Source organism: Helicoverpa zea, chromosome 14, assembly GCF_022581195.2.
Source record: "Helicoverpa zea isolate HzStark_Cry1AcR chromosome 14, ilHelZeax1.1, whole genome shotgun sequence".
In the NCBI taxonomy this organism is placed as follows: domain Eukaryota; kingdom Metazoa; phylum Arthropoda; class Insecta; order Lepidoptera; family Noctuidae; genus Helicoverpa; species Helicoverpa zea.
This window is the reverse complement of record NC_061465.1, coordinates 2,030,503-2,055,958: the sequence shown is the minus strand read 5'-3', so window position 1 is coordinate 2,055,958 and position 25,456 is coordinate 2,030,503. Positions and strand designations below refer to the sequence as shown.

The window sequence follows — 25,456 nt, the reverse complement described above, 5'->3', positions numbered from 1 at the left end:
TCTATCACAGGAATTCTCAAATATCTTAAAAACCCTTCATATTACGAAATGCAGATTTATATAATAAAAAAAAAAAATATTTTCGAAATATGAAGCTCTTCCAATTTTCTCTACTTCATTGTAACTCGGCTAACAAGGTTGCGGGCTTGAAGGTAATTGTATGACAAACGATATCCCCGTAGCCTGTAGTCGCGAGTTTTTTATATTTACCGTCAGTTGCCGGCGAAATTAGCACGCTTCATATTGCTTATAATGGAAAATATGCTGCTAGAAGTAGTTTTAATTTGACATTGCAATGTTGCAATCAGGGACTTCTAGTCTGACAACTTGTTTTACTAAGGCATATCGGGTTGCGCATATATGGTCAAGTAGGTAGTATAGTTAGGTAGTGCTACTGGTTATACCCCAAGATAGTTAGGAAAAGGCAGTTTAGATGATGCAATGAATCACGCTTGATATTTTTTATAACGGAAAGTAGGAGTTCTACCTGTAGTTTTTAACTGGCCGTTTTTAACTGGTGTTTTACCACGAGATATCGGGTTACCCAGGTAACTCGGTTCAGAAAGGCGCTCCATGTAAAACTCTGGTAATTTAACTGACTCCAATATGGTTGGGAAAGGCATGTCAGGTGATGATGTTGAATATAGTTTCCAAGTCCCACATTAAATTAAAATCACACACTTATAACTCAGACTAGTTTGAATAAGGTATATATGCACATGTCGAGATCAAAGCAGATTCTATTACCAAAAAAGTTTTTAAATTAGATTAGTAGGCCCATTATATAACCTCTTCAAGTATGAGCGCGCGTGACTGCAAAATATGAAAGTAATAACATATGAATAAGTAATATGACCTCTAACATTACACCTATCGAGACAGGCGTGATAATTTGTAATAAATATTTTATTATAATATATCTTGTAAAGGTTTTTCTGTTCAACATTCAAAAGCCCTGCTCTGACTTTAATTTATGGGCAATTTTAGATGTTCATGTATAAATTATTGCTAGGAGACACCTCGTATATCGTGAGGGACAAATTGAAATTTTGAAAGCGTTTCTTTTTCAATTATGTTTTATATATTTTGTGGCCAATTATTGCGTGGCGATGACTTGATGAAATTAAAGTAGGTACATTGTTGGTTTGTTATTGAAAGATTAATATCTTTTACTTTTGCTGGACTTACTGTTTGCTTAGTATTACGATTCAACTTTAGTATGGCGTTATAATAGGTATGATTTTTTTTTTTCGTGTTGTTGCTAGAAAATATGATAACCCTGATATTACATTTAATTTTGCTTGAACTTATAACTATGTACTAAATAGATCAACAGATGTAAGGGAAGATAAAATAAAAGAACAAAAGTAGCCGTAAATTAAAAAATATAATTTCATTCAGGATTTCGGACTTCTACAGTCTTATACTCATTTCAAATGATAATATTCACATAGATTCTTTCGTTTGAATTCTTCCAAGAAAGTGGGGTCAAGCGTTTTATTTACGATGTTAGAGACTCTGCTATCGTAGGGTGCTGCTGCAAGATCAGATTCTATTTGGAACACTTTGACTGGTTGTTTAGTGTACTTAGATAGATCATAATCTTCCGATAGTCTTTCCACTTTCGGATGAGGAATACCTTTAATAAGCACTATTTCAGATTTAAGCTGGAATTTAGGCTTGTAATCCAACGCTAAAATAATTCTTCTGTATGATGATTCTAATAATGTTCTTATATGTTCACTTGAGAAGTGTACCAATCCTCGCAGTCTTTTCATACTGAGTTGAAGCTTGTCAGGCCAGTTGTCTAGTTTCTCTAATTCTTGTTTAAATTCGTCGCCCTTTTGTTCAGTCATTAGTTGGTACATGTGAAGTAGTACATTGTTTTGTAGTTCTACTTCTGTTTGATCGCCTAGGTACGCCTTGAGCTGTGATTTCAATGCATCTGGACTGCTTTCCAAGCAGTAGACTACTCCAATGTGACCTGTAACAGATAATGCTCGTATATCAACACGACTCTTGCAAATTGTTGAAAAAATTTGTTTACTATATCTAACGTACCTTCATCTTCTAATAGTTTTGCGATTTCTAATGCAACATTAACTCCAAATGAATAGCCCAAAATGTAGAACTTGCTTCTCACCTCCAAGTGTGCTTTTATGTGCTAAAAGGAAAAGTAAACAATTATCACCAAGAAAGTACAAGGCAGATTTTTTAATTATTATGGTGTTCTGGTTATCCTTACTTTGGACAAATGTTGGGCAATCTCAGGTATACTATCATAAATGACATCAGCTCCCAGCTGTAACGTGGCCGCTCTTATTTTGAGCCTTTCAGCCACAGTTTCGAGAACTTGATGACGCCCATCAAAGCCAGGAATTAACATTAGATGATTTTGAGTTCTGTCTATGTAGCCGTGTTCCTGCAATCCAAATATACTTTGTTACTTTAAAATCGTGTTATTTTGGTAGTCATAACGATTTTTTTCTTAAAGCTAAGATTCATTGTCTGGTGAATCTTGACCTACCTCAAATGATATAAGTTGCGTTTTCATAGGGACAATAGCATCTACAGCAACATATTCATTATTTTCTATATGGCTATAAAATGCTTTCAAACCAGCATCAAAGTTGATATTCTTCTTTTCTCCCAATTTCAAATACAGCTTTTTGAGACTGAAAAATAGATAAACCACATTTTGGTAAATCGAAATGGTCTGTTCATTGAATAAAATGCTTGTGATAAGTTCTAAAATTTACCAAGCAACCGTCATATCCAGTAAATCATCTGTGTAGTATGTGACTGGAGTAAATCTAGCTTTGATTTCATCTATCATCATATCATTCACGTTTGTTTCTTTGAGCGTTAGATCTTCATCAATCTCATCAATATTTTGTACACCTATGTATAACAATCAAACATAGCTTGAATGTAGTTCTATTAATGTATCAAATATCATTATTAAAACCATAACTTTCCTTCTGGTGCTGGTGGGTAATGATACATGCTAACTTACCAAACATCACAGCCATTTTTTCAACCAAATCATTAGAGGATTTTGTTGGCAAATTAACTGCCAGTACATTATTGTGTTTAAGTTTTATACTTCTTTCCAGAGCATTGAAAAGAGAAGATAAACTTAGTCCATCCAATTTTGATAGCAATGTTTTTTCGTTTTGGTTAGCCTACAATAAACAGAATCCAATTATATAGTGATTAATTAGCAATTTAGTTAAATCAAGCTCTTTTTTCAGTTCTTGGACAATTGAAAAAGATCTTTTATAATGCTACTCATCCTTCTCATTTTTTGTCACAGCTTTAAAAAGCTATCCTCCAAAAATTTAAAATACTTACCGCATTTGGAGTATCAAATCGTAAAACGAGGGCTGGTAATCCGACTTTGGTACGTGCTTCACAGATTTTTTCACAAGCTGAAGTTGCATGCTCACTGCCAATATTTTGTGAAGCTACTGATACAACCACAAAGTCCCTACAAGTAAATAAAATAATTAGAATGATCATTCGTGAATACATTTCAAATATTATAGGAAGATACAATACAAACCTTAAGTCAGAACAAATGTTTCTTGATACCATATCCAAATTAGCTGTTACCGCAATCATATCTTCATAGCTTGACTTAAAGTCTACATCTGCATTGATATCATCATTCACTTTTTCTTTATAATCTTGTACTATGAATATGCTTGCTACTGATTCCAATTTTTGACCAGCTTTAAGTAGTCGCTCACAACCTTCTTTTGTTTGCAGATTCTCCATATTAAGTTCTATGTGAACGTCAAATGGTTTCCATGAACTAAAATAATATGAGCACAATTTTAATTAAGAACGATAATTTGTTTGTATTTACGAGGTTTCAAAGGATAATTCACAAATATATTATTGAGTACTCACACTGCTTTCGCGTATAAATAATTAGTTTGATACTGTTTTTTCAAATGTAAAACAAGCTTTTTAGCCCCTTTTTGGATTAGATTATCAATTATCTCCACTGCTAAATGACTACTATCACAAATTACAATATGAACACCTTGGTTGAATAATACTCTGAAAAATAAATAATAATAATTAAATATTTGGTTATAGTGATTATTACAATAATAGTCAATATATATGTTTTTTAATGATCAGTGTTTTACCTCGGTACAACGTTGAAATTTGAAGACAATGACTTCAAATCACTCATCTTTATCAAAGCTCTTCCACGATGTTTCGAGGATGATACCAACTTGAACGCACGAGATACCTCAAGTGGAGAATATACCACTCGACTAAGAGGTCTTACTGTCCCATTGGCTATACCCTCAGACATCAAGAGTTGTAGTACCTGTCAATAGGCGATTCCCATTTCATTACAGTACTTTTAAGATTGTCGTTTGTTTCAAGTATTTCTTTCAATTTTAACTTACTTTCCTATCTTGAATATTTTTCGGTTCAAATATTGTTGAAAAGTTCGCGAAAATGTAGTGCTTTTCCTCTGCTAGATAGGACATACCAAAGTCTGTGTTAGCACTAATATCCACATGGCTAACATCTATAAATTTTCCTAGGAATCCAACACACTTCATGGAAGCCTACGAACAAAGAGTTTGAAATAAGTATGCAGTCCTCCTTAAGATATTTCTGTAGTATTTAATATTTATTTTATATTATATTCTGATTCTGATCTTACATGACGTAACGGTCCATTGCTGCAATTAACGACAATATTACATCTTCGGTCTTTAGTAGCTGCAACTCTAGTAAAGAAGGTGTCGTGGCGAGAATAAGAAATGTTTTCATCTGCAACAACACCATTTGAAATACATAGTTAAACTATCTTAAGTACATAAATTCTTAACAATGATTTCCTATCTACATCATCTACCTTACCTTTTAGTTTTGGGAAGAGTTTCATCAAAAATATTTTCTTCTTTTCGTCACTTACAGTTGTGAATACTGTGCAGTCAAAATCAAGGCAAATAGATATCACAGCTTGACCTAATGCTCCCGCTCCACCAGTTACGAATACTCTTTGGTTTCTTTTTATTTTACCTTTTATGACCTGAAATTAAATCTTAAAAGTCTTAATCATCCTTTATTTCTTTAGTTTTAACATTTTTACATTAGTAATTATCATTGATCTTAAAGAACCACTCACCAAAATGTAATATGCGTGCAAGTACGGTAGGGGCACAGAAGCAGCCTCTTCTAAGGTCCAATGTTTTGGCACTGGCCACAACAGCGTAGGATCTGCTACTACTGAGCTACTGAGTGCACCACTCGCAACCAAACCCATCACTTGATCACCCCTAAGAAAAAACATAGTGTCAGTGTCTGCATTTTTATGATTGAAAATTAAAAATATTATGCATATTTATGAATACAATACCACTAGTTAGATTCAATGACTAACACTAACTTGCTATCGATTCCACTGAAGTCCATTCCAAAAGATTTTTTTTGATCTATTGTGTCTCCGAGCGCTTTTAGACAATCTCTTCCTGAGATTCCTGCATATTTGACCTGGATTCAAAAATAATTCATCAGAATTTTCTTTTTGTAAGTCTTTTTTTTAATAAATAAAAAGTACCTCTACAAGGTTTCCATTTCCTATAGGTGTTTCTTCCCAAGTGAAGTCATTGAGATCTCCTACAGTTGCTGGGCTTGTCAAACTTAAGTTTTGTAGTTTAACCTTGTCTGTACTCGGTACAACATAGTAGTAGCTGCCCCATTGTCCCTTTTGAAAAAGATAACGAATAAATCAAACTGATTTTGGAATGTCTCCAAAAATTCAATTTCAACATCATGCTTATCTATTACCTTTTTCAAAATGTTAAACGCTAGTTTCTTTTGGAGTTGTTCCTTGTAAATGGGTTTTTCTGGATTAAATGATGGCGCATGGTAATCATCAACTATAACTACACCGATGTTGTGTCCTAGGTTTTTCAAATTTTTGACGAAACCTTAAAGAAAAACAAAGATGATTATTTTTTGTTTGAGTGGGCAAGACCATGATTTTTGATACAATTGGATATAATTTTGCAGTTGCCAGACATAATTTATTTTAATATTCTAATGCTTGCCTAGGAGACCGCAGTAGGGCTGTCTTTCGGAAATTAATACAACTCGTCTAGTCTTCTTCAGCTCACTTTGCACTCGTTGCAACCATGAGAATGTGCTATCAAGCTCTATTGGAATGTAAATGACATTCTCATTGTCAGCATTATCTTTTTTCTTCAATAGTGAAAGTACCCCTCCGTAAACAGGTAACGAAGTAATAACGTTAAAATCTTTCGTTTCAACTTCTGATGTGTTACGTTCAAACGTCAAGATAAATGCATTTGGTTTGATAACATGTTTTAGAGCACTTGAAATCTAAAATAAAAAAATATCATTAATAACAAGAACAACTTAATTTCTTTTCAATATTTTTTGTAATTTCAATATCGTTTTCGATTCATTTACCTGTTCACTACGTAGTAAATTGTGAACTACAAACAAGTTCACGTCAACAATATCTCGGACTTCAACATTAGTGACTTCAATAGAATTGACATCAAATTGATGAGAAGTTAACTTTACAGCAGCATCTTTGATTACGTTTGATATACTTTCTGTAGACGAGGTCATCAATTCCAATATTTTAATTTTATTCGATGAAACGTTATCCGCAACAACTTGTAGGTTTATTGAAGTAGCTGTCTGAATCTGAATAAAAAATATTTAATTATTAGCATCTACACATTTAATGGCTTTTTACATTTTATGTTAATCACATAATTACTTACACTGGTCGTTTCTTCAAATTCATGTGTTATAAACTCTCGAGCTACTAACACATCTGGTTGCTTTTCTACTCTTGGCTTATCATTATAAATAACACCATCCAGTTCCACTCCACCACAACTATAATTTTCAATAAATATTTAGACAAAAGTTCTGTTCCTATAGATGCATTTTAGATGAGTCTACTACTCATACAATTTCTATGTAAGCAACTCAACCCATTAGTGAATGAGACGAGATATCGATGTAAGATTTTTTAAAGAAACTTACCGAACCAATTGGTTCAACTCTGTTAGCTCCGCTTTATAATAAGTAGCGCCATCTATCACAGTAGTTTCAGTCATAGCATGTCCTTTGACATGTATGCTCAGCCTCTTAATAATCTTAGGAGTTGATACTCCATTGTGGCCTCTTACGAAAGCGTTGAGCTGTATGAGCGAATCAAGGAACGTGGCCCATTCTCCAGTCCACTTGATATTGGCTGTGTTACGTGTAGTGTTTAGTGATTGAATCGTTTTGAAGTCGTCCCTAAAAGAAATTGGTTATATTTTACATTCATAAAACTGTTTGGTAGATAAATCAAGATATGGCCTAAGCTTGTAGATAAAAAAGCGAATGGCAACTAATTTTTTGTACATGTTGAACAGATTTACCAACTAAAACTGTATAGTTATATACATGGATATTGTTAATCTTAAATTATTATTAAACTTACCCATAAGAATAACCTCTCATACGTAAAAGTGTATAGAAATCTTCTCCACTTTTAACTATGTCATTTGGACTTTCGTTATCATCACCATATTTACGTACTTTTTCCGCAACATTCTTTACAAAACCTGATACGATGTTCGTTTTCCCAGTGTAAATCTGGAAGTTAAAAATACATAAATCATGTGTAAAAAATTTAAAGGTCTTAGATAGGAAATTATAAGGAAGTCCTAGCCGGATTTCGGCCGCGGTGAGTGTTTTCATGGGTATATAGAGGTCAGGCAGCTGCGCACATTACAGGGCACAAACATATGAAAAGATAGGAAATGAATGAACTATTAATTAGGTTCTTCTCTTACCTCAAATCTATTAGAACCTTCTTGAACGGTGACTCTTAACCTCAGCATGTCTTCAGGGTCGAGCTTCAGTTGGCAATGGAAGGTAACATCGTAGAATGTGACTGGCATATCTTTGTAATAACTTCCTCTGTACATAGCTAACGTTTCCCATAAGAACACGAGCAAAGCCGTTTCCGGAACTTCATTGATGCCTGTATTTGGGAAAATAATTAATGCTTTTTCAGTGGAAACAGAGATTATTGTTAATAAAAATTCTAAGAAACAGAGAAAAAATTCGTTATGTTGAACTTATTTTTCTTTTGTCAAAAATGTTACAGGATATTTTCGGATTAATGTACATTAAAAAAATAATTATTTATACTAACCATTTCTCATGTATCCTTTCAAATATTTGTGTTCATCGTCGTAAGCGGAAATAACGAAATTCCTTGCCGATGTCTCTTTAACTGTTTTGTTGACAACAACAAGTTCAGGCCTAAAAACAAAATATATACAAAATATTTAAAAATACATTTTTTTAAAGGAACATTTTATGACAAATTGATCAATTAATTAATTACCAGTCGACGCTGTGTTCCCACTCAACTAGATGAGACAACAAAGGCGTTTCCGTTGAAACCGGGAATTCCACTTTAGGGTACAAAATATCAATGGCGGGGTTGAGTCCATTCTCATACAATCTATAATAAAATAAACACAATTAATATTCTCATTACAACAATAATGAAATGTTTCTAATTAAAAAAAACAGTATAGTTAAAGGCAATATTTTTGACTCAAAAATCCTAAATAATAATTTCTACAGACTAGACTAAAAAATATCATAATCATGTAGTAGAAGTCACGAGTATTACTCACTTTCCAACAGCTTGCAATAAGAAAGTAACTGGATCAGGATTGGCTCGTTTGGTCAAAGCAACGTTCACGCATTCAGAATGAGACTTCTTCACAATGGCTTGTAGAAGACCGTGAGGTGCTATTTCAATCATGATAGCATCCTTAGGTACTAGTTTAGCATTCTCTTCAAACAATACAGGGTTCTGTTAAAACAAAAGACAAGTATGCATTGTTACTATTAAAACATAAAACATCGTAACACAAAAAAAATTAAACTTCTGTTGAACACTTGTCTAAAAAAATGACAGATTCTGACGTTGAAATAAGATCTGTTTTGTAGCCACACTTTTTTTATACAAGTGTTCAAGAGATGTTTTTAGTAAGGTTGAAAAATTTTATCAAGGCTTAAAAATGTGAAAGGTACCAGTAAATTGTTGGTGAAATACGCTGACGATGAATATTTCGCTTCTTCATCATCCCACTTGTCTTGAGGCACTGACGTTGAAATCCATTTCTCAGTACGTAGTTTTGGATTAGGTATCAATGTTTCCATTGATGACAATAATGCTGGACCTAAAGAAACAAAAAACAAAACATCGATTAATTAATGAAGTGTGGTTCCATCAGTCTTAACAAGTAGTATTGTAATGTCCGGGTAACTGCGTTGAGGAAGTCAGATAGGCAGTCACTCCTTGTAAAACACTGGTACTCAGATGCATCCGGTTAGACTGGAAGCCGAACCCAACATAATTGGTAAAAAGCTCGGGAGATGATGATGATGGTTGAAGAAAATGGATATAAATGGAATATGGGCAAATAAAAAGTCCATAAAAAGACGAGCTTACCAGCTTCAGCAATATATGACGAATGATAAGCGATATTGGAGCAGGCAACTTCTCTAGCGAAGATACCACGGTTAGTAAGGTCGGTAACAAATTCCTTCATAATATCAGCGGGACCAGAAATAGTAGCTGATTCAGCACTGTTGTGACAAGCTACTTCAATTTCTGGTGGACACATTGGCAGGATCTACAAAGTTCAAGTTATATATAGTTAGAATCAATGCAATTGATACAATAGAAAGGCATAGAAAATAAAAGATTCATCATAACATACATCATTATAGCTAAGACCAATAGCAGCCATGGATCCCTTGATGAACGGCGTTTGAATAGAGACAATTCCTCTATTATAAGAAGATATTATAGTCTCTTCGGCTGTGAAGCATCCATCTGCGTAAGCACATCCAAGCTCTCCTATACTGTGACCTACAAACGTTGAACAAAAGGTACAAATTTTAATTTGGTAGGCGTGAACGGTTACACGTAAAATTTTGATTTCGTGGGCATATATTTACATAAGAAAAAGGGTTTGTTCCCACTAGTTCTACTGCTTAGTTCTACCGTAGAACTAATGGGAACTTTTTTTCCCACTAGTTCTACTATTTGAGGTGTAACAAAATAGTAGAACTAGTGGGAATTACGGTTTTTATTGGTATTCCCACTAGTTCCACTGAACATTGGCAGTAGAACTAATGGGACATAATTTTGTTCTACTAGACAGAAGAAATACAGTCGACGGCCGATAGTTGTGATTTTTTTTGGAGCTCAAAATCGATAGCAGGCAGAATAACTTAGATTTTTTTCATTACTTTCAACAAAAATCTAATGTTTTTCTTTATAAAAGTACTAGGATAGCAGAAATGAAGAGGAGCTAGTTAATCTTTTTGTTCTTCTGATTTTAAACAGGTGGAGGTGGTATAAAATTTTATAACACCTCTATGGTGGTATTTGACACATTGATTAAAAAAAACACACTAAAGTTAGTTTAGTTAAAAGGTTCTTCTAACCTACAGACAGACATGTGTTGCTGGGGAGTTTGTTGCGCCACTTCTTCTTCCCAGCAAAAACACATAGGAAGTGGTGAAGGGCGGGCGTTTTGGGGGCTGTCTATTGTAATTTACAATAAACCTAGCGTTCAAAAAGTGCTGTCTTGCAGCCAAGTTTGAATAAATGATTTTAGATTTTTTGATTTTGATTTTGTTAGTTTGATGTGAGTGTTGTGTTTGAAACTAACAGTATTAATACAAAAAGTTAAACATCTGTTGAACACTTGTCTAAAAAAGTGTGGCTACAAAAGGGACCTTATTTCAACGTTGTTTGTCATTTATACAAGTGTTCAACAGACGTTTAAATTTTTTTGTGGTACGACGGTAAATGTGCGAATTATTGTGTTTTTTTAAACGATTATTTTTATTTGTTATTTTTTTGCCTAAATCATAGGGCTGCAGTTCAAATAGTCAGTCTCTTCAAAGTAATTTTTGCGTTATTGTTTACTTACATTTCTATTCAATGTGTATTATTATAAACAATGTTTTGATTTAGTAGTGTTGTAGATGAATATCAATGTCTGATTTTAAACACCACCTAGCTCCTCTTCATGTCTGCTGTCCAAGTACTTTTATAATGAAAAACATTTAATTTTTGTTGAAATTCATGAAAAAAATCTAAGTTATTCTGACTGTTATCGATTTTGAGCTCTGAAAAAAATCGCAACTACAGATAACCACCCAGGCCGTCGACTGTACTTCTTCTGTCTAGTAGAACAAAATGTCCCATTAGTTCTACTGCAAATGTTCAGTGGAACTAGTGGGAATACCAATAAAAACCATAATTCCCACTAGTTCTACTATTTGAGGTGTAACAAAATAGTAGAACTAGTGGGAAAAAAAGTTCCCATTAGTTCTACGGTAGAACTAAGCAGTAGAACTAGTGGGAACAAACCAGAAAAAGGGCGTCTTAATGAATAAAATATGAAACACGTAAAACAAAATTTACAATTGTTTTTACCTACAATAACATCGGGTGTGATTCCCATCGCCCTCAATATATCAGTCAGACCAATTTGAATCGCAGTTATACCAACCATGGAGTTCAGAATATTGTCGAAAATAGTTTTGTCTGGATCAGTAATGATTTTGACTAGATCAATTCCAAATGGTTCAAGGACTCTCTGGCATCTAAAAAAATACCAATCCAGATTATTTTTTATTGATACTGAAACAACATTAGCCAATTGAATGAAATTGTTTCCTATATCTAAATTATTTATTCCTTACTTTTCAATAGCTGCAGCAAATAATGGTATGCGCAAGAGTTCACGACCCATGCCGTTCCACTGAGATCCCATTCCACTGTATAGGAAACATACTGGACGGGTTGTACCTGAATAGATTTCGAAGCTTCTAGCCAGATTTACTGTCTCGTTATTTTCATTAGTATCTGAAAATTTTAAATTAATATTAATATAAATTATAATTAATATAAATAAACCATTCACATTCGTGATTGCTCGTTTTAATCTTTATGTATCTGCTTTTGATCCTTCTATTTGGTATTTTGGATCCAATATTTTGGAAGTTTGATGCTAAATATTAAACAACGGTTTAATCAGCCAAACCTTCTAGAGAAAAAAAGAATGATGCTAATAGAGGTATAGAAAACAATATGAATTTACCTAGCACAGCATAACCACGTCCTGTATGGCCGGGGAAGTTAATTTTGTAAATGTTGTGCAGCAAAGCAATTTGCTCTGGATCTATTGGTTTGCTCATCAATTCATCAATTGCCTTATCTACACCAATTTTCTCTCTTGCTGATAGCAATATCAGACGAGGAATACTGGATTTGTATCGGCTACTGTCCTGGAAATAATAATAATATTGCAATATTAAAAGTAACAAAATATATTGCTATATTGACATGCATCAAGAATCACTGAACATACCTTATTTTTATGATGCCCTTTAAGTAGAACATGGAAATTGCATCCAGTGAACGAGAAATTGTTGACAGCGGCATAACCTCTGCCAAAAGGCGTATTTTCAGTGACTACCTGAACCCTTCCATCTCTAACAGCAGGAATATGATCCTGAGGTTCATTGTAGTGTAAATTGGCAGGTATTTCTCCTTTGTGATATGCCAAACAAAGCTAAAATATTGCACAGTAATTTGTATTAAAATATATAAACGTGTCATACAAAGTAATCTAATTTATGCCTATTAGAATAATCGAAACTTGTTTACAATTAATTCCGAATATTTGTTATTTAAATCTGTTTAACTTGTAATTGAATCGAATAAATTGTTAGTGATTACCTTTGTTAATGAACAAACACCACTTGCAGCTTCAGTATTACCCATGTTAGATTTAACAGAACCAACTCTAATAGATCGTGACTTAGCAAAAAACTTTCCAACTGCGTCCAACTCATTGCCATCAGCCTCAGCAATACCTATATAAAATCGTTACAACTGTCAAATTATAATGTTGATTATTTATTGGCATTTTTAATTAGTAATTTGTAAATTTTATAATAATTACAAACACAATCGAAAGCCTTTTTTGTATGACAAATATTTTGTTTTGGCAATAAAATATTCATTAATGCGAGGTCAAGGACATTAAAAGAGTCAATTGTAAATAATTTATGATGCGTTGAATTATTCAAATGTTTGCACAATTAACATCATCACCTGATCCATAAGCTTCAATGTATTCAACATCAGATGGAGACACTTTGACTTCTGCATAAAATTCTTCCAGAAATTGTTCCAAATCCTCAGATTTGCGGATTGGCAAGAAATTTGCATCAGGCCTTGTGAAATATTTTCCTTTGATGTGATGAATTTCAGCGTAAATCCTTTCGTCGAAAAATAAATACATTGTCAAATTCGCCACCCACGATGGTTTACGGTTTTAGAATTTCAAATTTCAACAATCTTACCTTTTAGCATCCTTGGCTTTTTGCAAAAATATTAGATTGACAGCTTCAGACCTTACAAATCCGTCACCATTTTTATCGAAACTCTTGGTTTTCCCATCTCGACATGCTAGTCCGGCACTGTTAACAAATGATTTTAAGTTAAGAATACATATTTTGTCATGTTATATATTTTTTAATAATTAAAATACCTACATCTGCAAGTTTAGAGATAACAGTGGGTGTACGCATGTGTTACAGCCCCCAACTAGAGCTGCATCACAATCTCCTCGTTTCATGCTATCATAGGCTATCTCTAAGCACGCCATGGCACTTGAACAGGCCTGGTCTAACCCATATGATGGGCCTTTACCATCGATCCAGTAGGAAATCCTGTTAGCTAACATAGTTTTACTGCAACTGTAAAAAGAACAAAATCAAACTTTATAATCAGTTTCAAATAGGATGATTTAAAAATACCAAGTATTTATAAAACTACAAATGCACTTACCCAGATATAACAAAGGCATTACGTTGCAGGGTTTCATAAAGATTCATTGCTACAGTATCAGAGAACGAAGAACCAATGAAAACACCCAATTTTGTGCCACTGAGTGTAAGTGGGTTAATACCTGAAAACAGTTTACATTCGATAGATTTTAAGATCTTTTCAGTGTGGAGAAAACGATCACTTTTACTTTTTGGGCTACGTTTAGTTCAGTCTCTTAAATAGTTTTGATGTCAAATGTTGTTGCCTAAAGTCTTACCCGAGTCGTATATTGCACAAAACGCATTCTCCATAACTTTTCTGCTCAAAGGATCCAAAGATGCTGCTTGCCATGGAGTTACTCTAAAGAATTGGGCATCGAATTTGTGTTGGTTTTTCATTTTTCCAAAATATTTTGGAAGACCTGGATGTTTTACAGTAGAGCAATCTACTTCTTCTACCATGTCCACCTTGAATCATATAACAATTGATAGCAATAATGAAATCTTAGTCTTGTCTAGTTAATGTAAGGCATTTTGTCAATAAATAGAAGTAAATTGATATAATGACTCACTAAGAATGTGTAACGACCACAAAAATATTTTAAAGGTCAATGTAAGGGTATCGTACGATGTCTACGAGTATTTTTTTTGCATCTGACAATTACGCCAACGATAATGTTGGTGATACTAAAAACGTTACTAAGATATTATCTAAACAGATATCAACTAAGGAATTCTTCTGCACTTAAGCGAAGTAGGAGACTGAAATCATTGCTCTCAGCAATCGAATTTTCCCATCTCACTTGTCACAAATACTTTAAATACAAAGGCGAAAACCCATTTTGCAAATTCGTTATAAAAGCATGACTTGCGAAAAATAACACTTCAAGAAAACTTATTATAAACCTTGACACACCCATACAATTCTAATGACACATTTCCCTATAAAACTGTTGAAAACGAATAAGTAGCACAAATTTTGTCTTTTCTCGTGAAGATGCTAACCTTGTTGTAGAGATTGTCCATGAGCTCCACGGTGTTCTCACATTTCGGGAACGCGCCCGAAACTCCGCTGATGACGATCTCATCTCCCGTCAAGGGTCTTTCAAAGTCATCTCTAGGCTCCCGATCGGTGATCACAGTTTTAGGATTTGGAGCCATGATGGATCGCCACACAGTCTTCAAAAGCCGGTCGTATTGAATGACCTAATCTTTTATAGTTTATTTGTGTGCCAATATGCAAATAGTACGTTCAATGGAATTACAAATTTTTGCTTACTTACCGTCGCATACATAGACGTGTCTTCAAAGCAAACCTTTAAATCACTAGCATAGTTCAAGCAAATTGGGACTTAATTTTCGGCTATAAAAATGAAAAATCGGACATACTCTTGAATAGGATTTTAAATTATTCTATTTACTTTGTTTGAAAAAATCAGTATATAAACGTACTTAATTTAATGTGATTTAGTACGACACACCCCGTATAAGAAAGTATAAAAGGAAGTTTATAGATTAGAGAACATAAGGATTACAATATCGGAGTACATAAGGAAAGTACAAAAGGAAGTTTATAGACTAGAGAACATGGGATTACATTTTAGAAGTACGTAAGTAAGTTCATAAGGGGAGTACATAAGGAAATACATAAGAGGAGTACATAAGGGTATACATAATGGGATTATATAACGGGAGTACATTTAGGTGTTGTTTTTGAATCTTAATCAGAACGACTGGGCATTTTAAATTAAGAGACTAATTATTGTGTTGTTTCTGAGAGAGGCTGTTAGAGTGTCTTTTTTTAGGGATCAATTAAATTTCTTTGCCGAGTATACATAAAATACACAGGCATTATCATAGGAAATGAGTGAGAGACGACTACCGCAAAAAGTTAAAGCAGAAATGTATTCCGCCAATATAAAATATCTATGAAAATGGTCCTAGAATGTAACCCTGCGGCAACCCTTATTAAAGAATATGTCATAAATACGTTTTGAATTCTATAGCATTCAAAATGAACCCACAAGGTGTGTGTTATAGCATAAGACTGAAATATGATGAATATTTTATCCCAACGTTTCTACTTTGAACTCCAAAATATAATTGTTATTGGAAAAAAAACGTGTACAAGTCTATCGTATGCTTTGGAAAGATCCGTAATGCGGAACTCTAAATGGTTTGTAAACTTGACTGCAATAGGTAATTCAAATTTCGTATTCAAAATAAAAGCAGTAGACGGATACTTGCCACCAAAGTTCAACATCAAGATCTAGATTAACTAATAGCGTGAAATACCTCCCTGAGAAACTTGTTTTAATTCTGAAAGATATCTACTAAGTAGTACTTACTCACAGTTTTTTGAACGTGATTTAAATAGTGTGAAAAGGTTAATAGTGGTTAATCTATACCTCTATATATAAAAGAAAGTCGTAATAGTTACACATTTTATAACTCAAGAATGACTGAACCGTTTAAGCTAAAAATAAGAGGGGAGATAGCTTAGACCCGGGAGAAAGACTAGACATAGGATAGTTTTTGTCTGTCCGGGACGCGGGTGAAACCGCGGTCAGAAGATAGTAGCCTATAAACAGCAATGCTTTACGCTTTTTTTTAATAACTAAAGCTGCCAGCAATGCTTTTTGCCTCGACGATGAGGATCATTGAAGTCATGAGTGAACAATAAGTTCTTTCTTCTCTGAAATTTCGTAAAAGGTGCTTGTGGCTTAACAGATGTGCGAATCGATCGATCATAAGTTTCTTGGAATTCATGTAAAAATCTATCTGATACTCTACGTGTGATTTGGGATCCGTAAGGCAGATATAAAAAGGTTCTTTATAAAAGCAAGATTTATTAAGTAGTTGTGAATTTGTCAGTCTTTACGAATTATCCGAATAATTTCTGACAGGATCCTCTGTTAGTATGTTGCTTTTATTACCGATCTGAGAAGGTCAACTAGGCAGACGTTTTGTTATTATTCTTTATTGTTATTATTCTTTATTGCACACATAAATACATTTGACACACTGAAAACGGAGACATTATGTACAACGGCGAGCTTAACCCAGTGTTGGGTTCTCTTACAGCCAACCTTAGAGTGAAAGAGTGATTTGATGAGGTAGGGCAAATGTGCAACTTTATACTAATAACAATAATATATATGTATAATACCTTAATAAATTAAATATATACCTTTTATAATTACATAAAATATATACAATATTATATATTCACAGGTCATGATGATAAATAATGTTCCTTAATTCGTCTCTTAAACATATCCAATGATGAGCTCTCGCGTATAGAATGCGGAAGGGTATTCCACAGCCTAACAGCGCGAACAGTGAATGATCCATCATAGCGACTTGAAGTGTGGGACGGGACACGAAGCAGAAGAGATAAGGAAGAGCGACAAGGTTTGCCTCTAGGAACGAGGAACTCAAAGCGTTCACGAAGGTAACTTGGAGTGAGAGGATTGTGAAGAACAGAGTAAAGAAAAGAAAGAACGTGAGCGTCTCTACGCCGCCGAATAGGTAGCCACTTCAACTGGTTCCGAAATTCCGACACATGATCGTACTTTCGGAGGCCGAAAATGAAGCGGATGCACAAATTCTGCAGACGTTCGAGTTTATCAAGTAGCTCCTCAGTCGCATCAAGGAAACAGACATCAGCATAGTCTAACAGAGGAAGGAGGAGCGACTGAGCGAGAGTAATCTTTGTTGGAAAAGGCAGGAACTTCTGGAGACGTTTGAGTGATTGAAACGAGCAATATACCCTCCTGCTTACTTCTGCAATGTGTTTAGCCCAAGATAAGTTGCAGTCCATAAAGACACCCAAATTTTTAACGTGCGATGAGTAGGCTATTACTACATCGTAAGACAGAAGTGAGGGGGGAGTTTGCAGCCTATTTATGAAATATCTGCCACCAATAATGAGAGCTTGAGATTTGTTCGGGTTAACTAGGAGTCCAAAATGTTTAGCCCATTGACTTATACTTTCAAGATCATTATTGATGGCGCCAATAACCCTAGAGAGCTCTTCTGGTTGACAATGCTGATGAATTTCATGTAAAATATTAGTACCTAGTTGCATCTAGTTAGACTTGGACCCAATATTGTTAGGAATCAGGTAGGCAAGTGATGTATAAATTCAAATACCTAATGTAATTTTGTGTGTTATTCCAGTACTACCAAATTATACAAAACATAAGTTAAAGTGTGTAAGTTTCATTAGGCACTCTATATATAGATGATGATGTCAGAATACGCTAGAATGATCATATCGTATGACTGTAACAAATAAATTCATTGTAATTTATCTTCATGTTTAACCGTCAAATCCGTAGCGGACCCCAATCGGGGTCTAAACATCAATGTCACCGTAAGCTCGGTTTAGACCCCAATTGGGGTCTGCGAATCAGTCATACACTTTCCTAATTATTTACGCTCATATTTATTTTCTTTCCAATCAAACCACATTTGTGAGTACTAAATAAAATAACTAAATAAATTTAAATTATTTTTACGCATTCAAACCTTTCATATTTAGCATCCCGTTAGAAATATACCTTTTTAAAATCCAATCGTAATTACCGGGAATTCTGATCGAACTCGCCATGTTTGTTTACATTAGTTGTTTTTTTTAAATTTGAAGACGCATAGACAAGATGGCGACGGTGATAGAAGTTTTGCATCGAATGATCCGATTCGTTAAAATAAAGAATCGATTTAATAATTTTATATTATAATATTACTAAATTGCACTTTTGTATAGGTACTTACCATAATCTGAAAATAAATTAGGAAAAGTAAAATGACTTAATTTATTTTGAAAAAAATGCTAGAAAATCAGTGGTAGAAAATACGTTGTAGCCGGAATAAAAAAAATCTTCGGTTTTTAGGGTTTCTGAAGACGGCAAATGAAGACTTATTTATTTCTTCGGGTGTTTTATGTGCAGGATTCCTGTAGACCTGCCAAACTTAATGGCGATTCGTTACTTCCAACTTTTTAACTGAGCGGCAAAGCTATTTGACGAGAGCCGTAGTTAGGTGTAGTTATCGCAAAATTTTATGACGATTTCATTGTTTGAAAGGGCAAATAGTTCGCTGTTCATCGAAAGCTGGTCCAAGATGGAAAGATGGCCGCCGCCGACTTATTTTTAACCGACTTCCCAAAAAGCGGAGGTTCTCAATTCGACCGTTTTTTTTGTATGTTTGTTACGCGATTACTCAGCCATTTATTTATCGATTTTAATGATTCTTTTTTTGTTTGATAGCGTATACTTCCGAGGTGGTCCCGTTATCATCAGGTCAGGATCTGATGATGGAACCTTGAGAAATCGAGGGCGACTTTCGAAAGTTGCAGAAATACATAGGTTGAAATCTTATCACTCAGGTGTTTGCCTGGTAGCACTATTCAACAGTGAAGGTTTTGAGCTGAACTGATGATGGAGACCAGTGAAGTTCGAGGGAACTCGACAACTGAATATTTAAACTTTCTCGTGTTTATGCTTATATTATTCGTATTTACGAGGCCTCTGCAACAGTGAAGGAGATGGAGACGAGAGAAGTTCGGTTGTCGAGATCCCTCGCCCTTCTCTGGTCTCCATCATCAGGTCAGCTCCAAACCTTTACTGTTTCATAGTGTTATCAGACATACATCTGAGTGTCAAGTTATAACCTTATCTATGCTTACAATTTTCGAGAGTTGCCCTCGATTTCTCAAGGTTTCCATCATCAGATCCTGGACCTAATAACAAATATGGGGAATATACCCTTTCGACCAAAAACAAACATCCAAATTGAGAACCACCTCCTTTTTGGGATTCGGTTAAAAATATTTGGTGACTTTAAAATCAATCAATTATTATTATTGTTTCTCATCACCAAATAAGTACATTACTTTGGTAGTTACAAATCGCATTATATTTCAGAACAACAGGCTTACCCTCTTCATCATCATCATCATCATCAGCCTATCGCAGTCCACTGCTGGACATAGGCCTCTCCAAGTGCACGCCACTGAGATCGATTGAAGTAGGCTAAATACCTCTATGAGCAGGCTTACCCTCCGCCGAAACAAAAATCTTAGAATTGTTGAGAAATAATATAAGAATAAATTAAAATTCCGTAATAGGTAATAAAAATTCAATTAAAGTTAAAAATTATTACGAATGACGCAACACCAAAATAAATAATACATATAAAAATTTAATGCTAAAAACTTTCATAAAACTTAAATATCTTTTTTCTTAACAACAAAAACAAATTGAACCTATAATTTAAAATTAATAAATAAAATTGAAATAAGTTGCTATTAAAAAAAATATATAAAATTGGTATTCGATTATTTATAATAAATATCCGATTTAGGTATCGAATGCACACCGATGATTGAAAAAAAAAAATAAAACTCTATTCCAAACTCTACTTGTCTGTGACTTTGATCTTGTAAATATTGTTCATTTTTATTGTGTATTTTATGTGCTGATTTTTTAGTTATTGAACATAAATAAGTGCACGAAATGTATTGCAATGGATTGAAAATGTTATAAATATGACGTTTGTGTTGTGTTTGAGAAAGTGATGCGATTATTTATTGGTAAGTTTTCACCAAATTTGAAATGCCTAACTTTTCGATAGACTTAAAAACACCGTAATTATTATATTTTTCTGAATTAACTGACCCCATTTGACCTTTGCACGTTGTTGTCAAATAAGTGAGCTCTAAAGTTATAGGTAAAATACTTCTAATCAGGCATTACGGACTTAGAATTCATGTGTTGAAAGTTAGTACAAATTTTTGACTTCCATGTCGCGATTCAAAATATCCCGCCGAATCAACGGTATAGTCATATGTCAAAATCTTGTCGAGCAGAGGGGTTAATACTCTCAAAATTAGCAAGTAATAGTATTGTGAGTTGGAATTTTATTTCGTGAATTTTATGCTGGTTTTTAGGGTTCCGTAGCCAAAATGGCAAAAACGGAACCCTTATAGTTTCGTCATGTCCGTCTGTCCGTCTGTCCGTCTGTCCGTCTGTCACAGCCGATTTACTCGGAAACTATAAGTACTACAGTGATGAAATTTGATGGGAATATGTGTTGTATGAACCGCTACAAAAATATGACACTAAATAGTAAAAAAAAGAATTGGGGGTGGGGCCCCCCATACATGTAACTGAGGGATGAATTTTTTTTTTTCGATGTACATACCCGTGTGGGGTATCAATGGAAAGGTCTTTTAAAATGATATAAAGTTTTCTAAAAAACATTTTTCTTAAAGTGAACGGTTTTTGAGATATCAGCTCTCAAAGTCGTAAAAAGTATGTCCCCCCCCCTCTATTTTTATAACTACGGGGTATAAAATTCTAAAAAAAATAGAGGTGATGCATGCTAATTAACTCTTTCAACGATTTTTGGTTTGATCAAAGTATCTCTTATAGTTTTTGAGATAGGTTGATTTAACTGTAATTTACGGAACCCTTCGTGCACGAGTCCGACTCGCACTTGGCCGGTTTTTACAATTACTCATCGCTTGTTTCCTTATAAAGTCGGTTAGTTCCTTATTTTTCCTTCACCTTGACGGATAAAAGGCCTTCCGTGTTAAATAGATTATCATACTTGTGATTAGAGGATCACGTCAAACCATCGTCAAACAAAAACAAAAACGTCAGCTTTTTAAGAAGTACGTAGTGACAATTTTCCCTTTAGTGATTCATTCATTCATTGTCGTAAGCATAGAAGGAAAAAAAAGTGATACGCCTACAATCGATGATAATAAATACGATCATAGTGTCCTTGGCATAATAAATAATGCCAAATTTGTCGTAACTATTTACATATTTTTAGGGTTCCTTTCCCAAAGGGTAAAACGGGACCCTATTGTTTTCGCTCCTCTGTCCGTCCGTCCGTCTGTCATCAGGCTGTATCTCATGAACCGTGATAGTTAGAGAGCTGACATTTTCACAGATGATGTATTATTGTTGCCGCTATAACAACAAATACTTGAAAACTAGAATTAAATAAATATATTGGTTGGCTCCCATACAACAAAACTAATTTTTTTGCTCGTTTTATAAATCGGTACGGAACCTTTCGTGCGCGAGTCCGACTCGCACTAGGCCGTTTTTTTTTTGTGTATGTCATCGTAAATTGTTACTGCTGGTCATTGATCTGTGAGATTAAAAAAGAAAGCACTTTTAAAAGCCAGTAAAATCCAGACCTCCCCCTCACTTGAAAAAGTAAGATTACGCACATACGACTGACGTTGCCGCGGTAGTCATGTATCATTTGTGCGTAAGATGAAGGCCGATTTTATGGAAGCTGGAACAACAAGAGATCACTACTTTATTTCACACACAGTGGAGCATAGTGCACAGAGCACGGTGCCGTTATGTGACGTACCTAATTTTCAACAATTATTGGTAAATCCAAGATGCCTCTGAAATAATGATTGAATAACTTTAGGCAATAGGTACTTGTATTTTTATGCAAATGTACATTCCTGGCATAAATAAATGTATTCGTGGAGCCAAAGTACCTATTTCATACTAATGTGTTTAATAAACGCAAAAGTTTGTATGCATGGATATTACAGGGTTACTTGTAATTCGAAATATCCCAAAGAAGCTGATAGAAGAGCCTTTTTTTTAACGACGTCAAAAATCATCAAATGACCCCTCCCGCTGTGGGTTAGCAGCGGCGAGGGAGTGTCAGACTCTTACTGACTAAAAACCGTCGTGTTCCGTCGTAGGCCTTTTATGTGCCAGGGCCGCGGTATCTCTTTCGAACAACCCGCAGCCTGATAGATGCATGAGCATAGTTCAGTAGTTTCCGATATATTTAAAAATTTTGGATTTTTCTGAACTTACCCTTAAATTCGACGTTTACTACCAGATTTTATATAAACGTGATATCTAAAATTACTCATTTAATAGGATCCACTGGAACACGTTGTTTATGTTGAATTGAATTTGCATTATTTTATCGCGCAAACAATGACATTGTATTACAAATTAACTTGGATGTCTCGTATTCGGTATTAATTATGTAATTTGAGCAGTTGCAAGTAACTAGCAAGCTGTTCGGAAATCATCATTAAACACATATAGGTATTATTGCAAAGCTGAAATAAAGAATATTATGTTACTGCAACTTGCAACACGTAAATATTTTACTACAAAAACAATGTATGCGATTGACTGTATTGTGACTTGAAATTGCTATGAAAACCCAACTGATTCAGAAAGAAAGGTATAAAGAACTACATATGTAGTATGAGTGTGTAGGTTCGATTGCATGTCGGGCAAGTACCAGCATTAACAGCTGTTCGTCGGAGTAACATTTAAACGCCTACTTAAAAGTTTTCAGCAATATCATCTATTTACAATTTATTGTACTTGGGTACTAAATGCAGAGACGAAAGAAATATACCAAGGCGTTAAGTTACCTTTAAAGCTATCAAAAGTAACTTAAAAGTAGTACGAACCGCAATATGTATATATAGTGCCAAATCATTTTGCTTGTGTAGCCTCCCTGATAAAATATTGAACCGCAAAATTACTTAAGCACTTAAATAAGTTTATTTTTGTACTCCTTACCCAATAGGTAACTACCAACCAGTGTCCTAAAAATCACAACTTAAGATCACCCTAGAATAGTCTTACATATTATTAACTTGTTGTACCAAAAATACTCAAAACACAACACAACTCAATCATCTTATACAGGCAAGTTTCCGTACTATACGTTACATAGTGTAACTCGTAAATAGATCGCAGTGTGCGCACGGTAGATCGATCCCTGATACAGAAGCTTATAAAGCCTGAAACTGTTATATCCACGTAGGCTGAACGAGGAGTCAGTTCTTGAATTGGCTTTTGGATGTGGTAAAGAAAATACTCCTTGATTGAGGAGGAAAGTAAGATTGTTTATTACACTCTCATGTTTTAAACAACTGAAAATAAATCTGGAAAGCCTTGAGATGTTTTCCGAGGATCATAAAAAAATATTTACAACCTGAAAGAAAGTAATTTGTACCTACAAACATCTAACAATAGGCAAGAAAATAAAAATATATAACAAGTATATCGAAAGTCCAATTTCACGAACCTCAAAAATACAACTATTTTTGAAGCAGTTTTTTCAATATATTTTTGTACAAAATCACTTCTCCAACAACTATAACTGACTAAAATTGCCGCCTCCACCCCTTTACAGCTGAACTACATAAACATTTGCTTGCAGCCCGAACCGGTCACCTCTTTAAATCTAGATCGGAACCCGGAACCTTTTACGGTCTGACACAGCGTTCCCGTTGAAATTTTAAGCTACACCACTTTGTCTGCGGTCTGTTTATACGGTTGAATAATCGTGATGTTCTTGTTCCTTGCCTTTTAATGTTTTGAAGTGCATGGTGTTTCTTGGGGGTTCTATGATTTTGTTGAAATTGAGTGAGGGTTTATTTTAGTACGCAGTTTATAAATGATAATCGGTAATAAATAACCGACAACACTCCATCTGAATCTTTGATTTATTGTGGCTTAAGCGCTACTTCACTAAGTCAGGTCTCGACAGGTTTCAGAATAAAAAATAATTTAACACATAAGAACACTTAAAGACACACAGAAACAATTTGAAACAGACTATAAAAAAATACAACCATTTGAAAATGCAATATTTTTGTGGTTAATGAATACATAATTTAAAATTAATTATCTTCTTCTAATCAACTTGAAGGAAAATAATCAAGATTCCACATTTCAACAATAACACTTGTATTAATTTTTGATAATTAATTAAATAATAAGAAATATGAGCCAAAACTTTTGGCATACGTTCGTAATAATTTACATTTCGACCTGTTATCAGTTGGGATTTTATTTATTATGCTGTACAGGTTGTTGTTTATTGACAAAATACGTATGCTGTTTATACTTAAATACAGCAATATTATGATAAAAGGTAATTTTTGTGTACAAAAATCCAAAATGGAAATTATGTGAACCTTGTAAACACAATCAATTGTTTAAATACAAACGCGTCAATTTTTGTTATTCCAGTTAAGTATTTGATACTACCTCTAGATAGCAAGTATCATCATAACGTCAATTGCTCTCACTTTTACAATGATTCTTATATATTGAACTTAATTGAGTAATTACCTATATACTCACAGTTTTATCATTCCATATACCTATACATTCCTCCTATCACACAAACCCTTGTAACCTTGACTGAAATAAATAAAACATACACAAAAAATATAAAAATACAAAAAACCTTGCCCTGAAGACAGCCTGTATATTGACATAACTTAAAACATAACCAGTTACATTTGAATTATTGCACCATTATTGTGCAAATTTTCGTGCATTATGTGCGGTTATCGTGCGCCTCACAGGGACGGACTGTGCAAACTTTGTGAAGGTAGAAATTTGCACAGAATATCGCTTACATTTCATTTCTTTGTTTGTATTGCTTAATTTTGTATGGGAAATTAATTTCGATAATG

General features: G+C 34.2%; 1 protein-coding gene across 1 annotated transcript; it reads right to left on the bottom strand.

Moving 5' to 3' along the window:
• Positions 1–1,368: 1,368 nt before the first annotated feature.
• Positions 1,369–15,114, bottom strand: LOC124636558 (fatty acid synthase-like). The gene is made up of 40 exons (XM_047172692.1): positions 14,953–15,114; positions 14,226–14,415; positions 13,970–14,090; positions 13,675–13,878; positions 13,483–13,599; positions 13,232–13,398; positions 12,854–12,990; positions 12,483–12,686; positions 12,213–12,399; positions 11,815–11,977; positions 11,546–11,715; positions 9,813–9,964; positions 9,542–9,725; positions 9,121–9,269; positions 8,718–8,899; positions 8,420–8,539; positions 8,225–8,334; positions 7,860–8,050; positions 7,505–7,659; positions 7,060–7,317; positions 6,792–6,909; positions 6,469–6,711; positions 6,087–6,378; positions 5,824–5,966; positions 5,594–5,740; positions 5,423–5,526; positions 5,162–5,312; positions 4,894–5,065; positions 4,694–4,803; positions 4,431–4,595; positions 4,161–4,348; positions 3,916–4,068; positions 3,566–3,817; positions 3,355–3,490; positions 3,017–3,185; positions 2,760–2,901; positions 2,528–2,675; positions 2,246–2,422; positions 2,062–2,164; positions 1,369–1,984 (listed from the first exon to the last, which is right to left on the bottom strand). Exons 1-40 carry the CDS (start codon positions 15,106–15,108, stop codon positions 1,428–1,430), a joined length of 6,987 nt encoding a protein of 2,328 aa, XP_047028648.1. The 5' UTR covers positions 15,109–15,114; the 3' UTR covers positions 1,369–1,427.
• Between the last annotated feature and the right edge of the window lie 10,342 nt (positions 15,115–25,456).

Coding starts and splice junctions, on each gene's coding strand:
- LOC124636558 (XM_047172692.1), bottom strand. CDS start 15,108: ATGGCTCCAAATCCTAAAACTGTGATCACCGATCGGGAGCCTAGAGAT. Junction 6,712..6,791: donor AATTTGAAGAAACGACCAGT/GTAAGTAATTAT, acceptor TTTTTTATTCAG/ATTCAGACAGCTACTTCAAT. Junction 5,741..5,823: donor CGTTTAACATTTTGAAAAAG/GTAATAGATAAG, acceptor CTTTTTCAAAAG/GGACAATGGGGCAGCTACTA.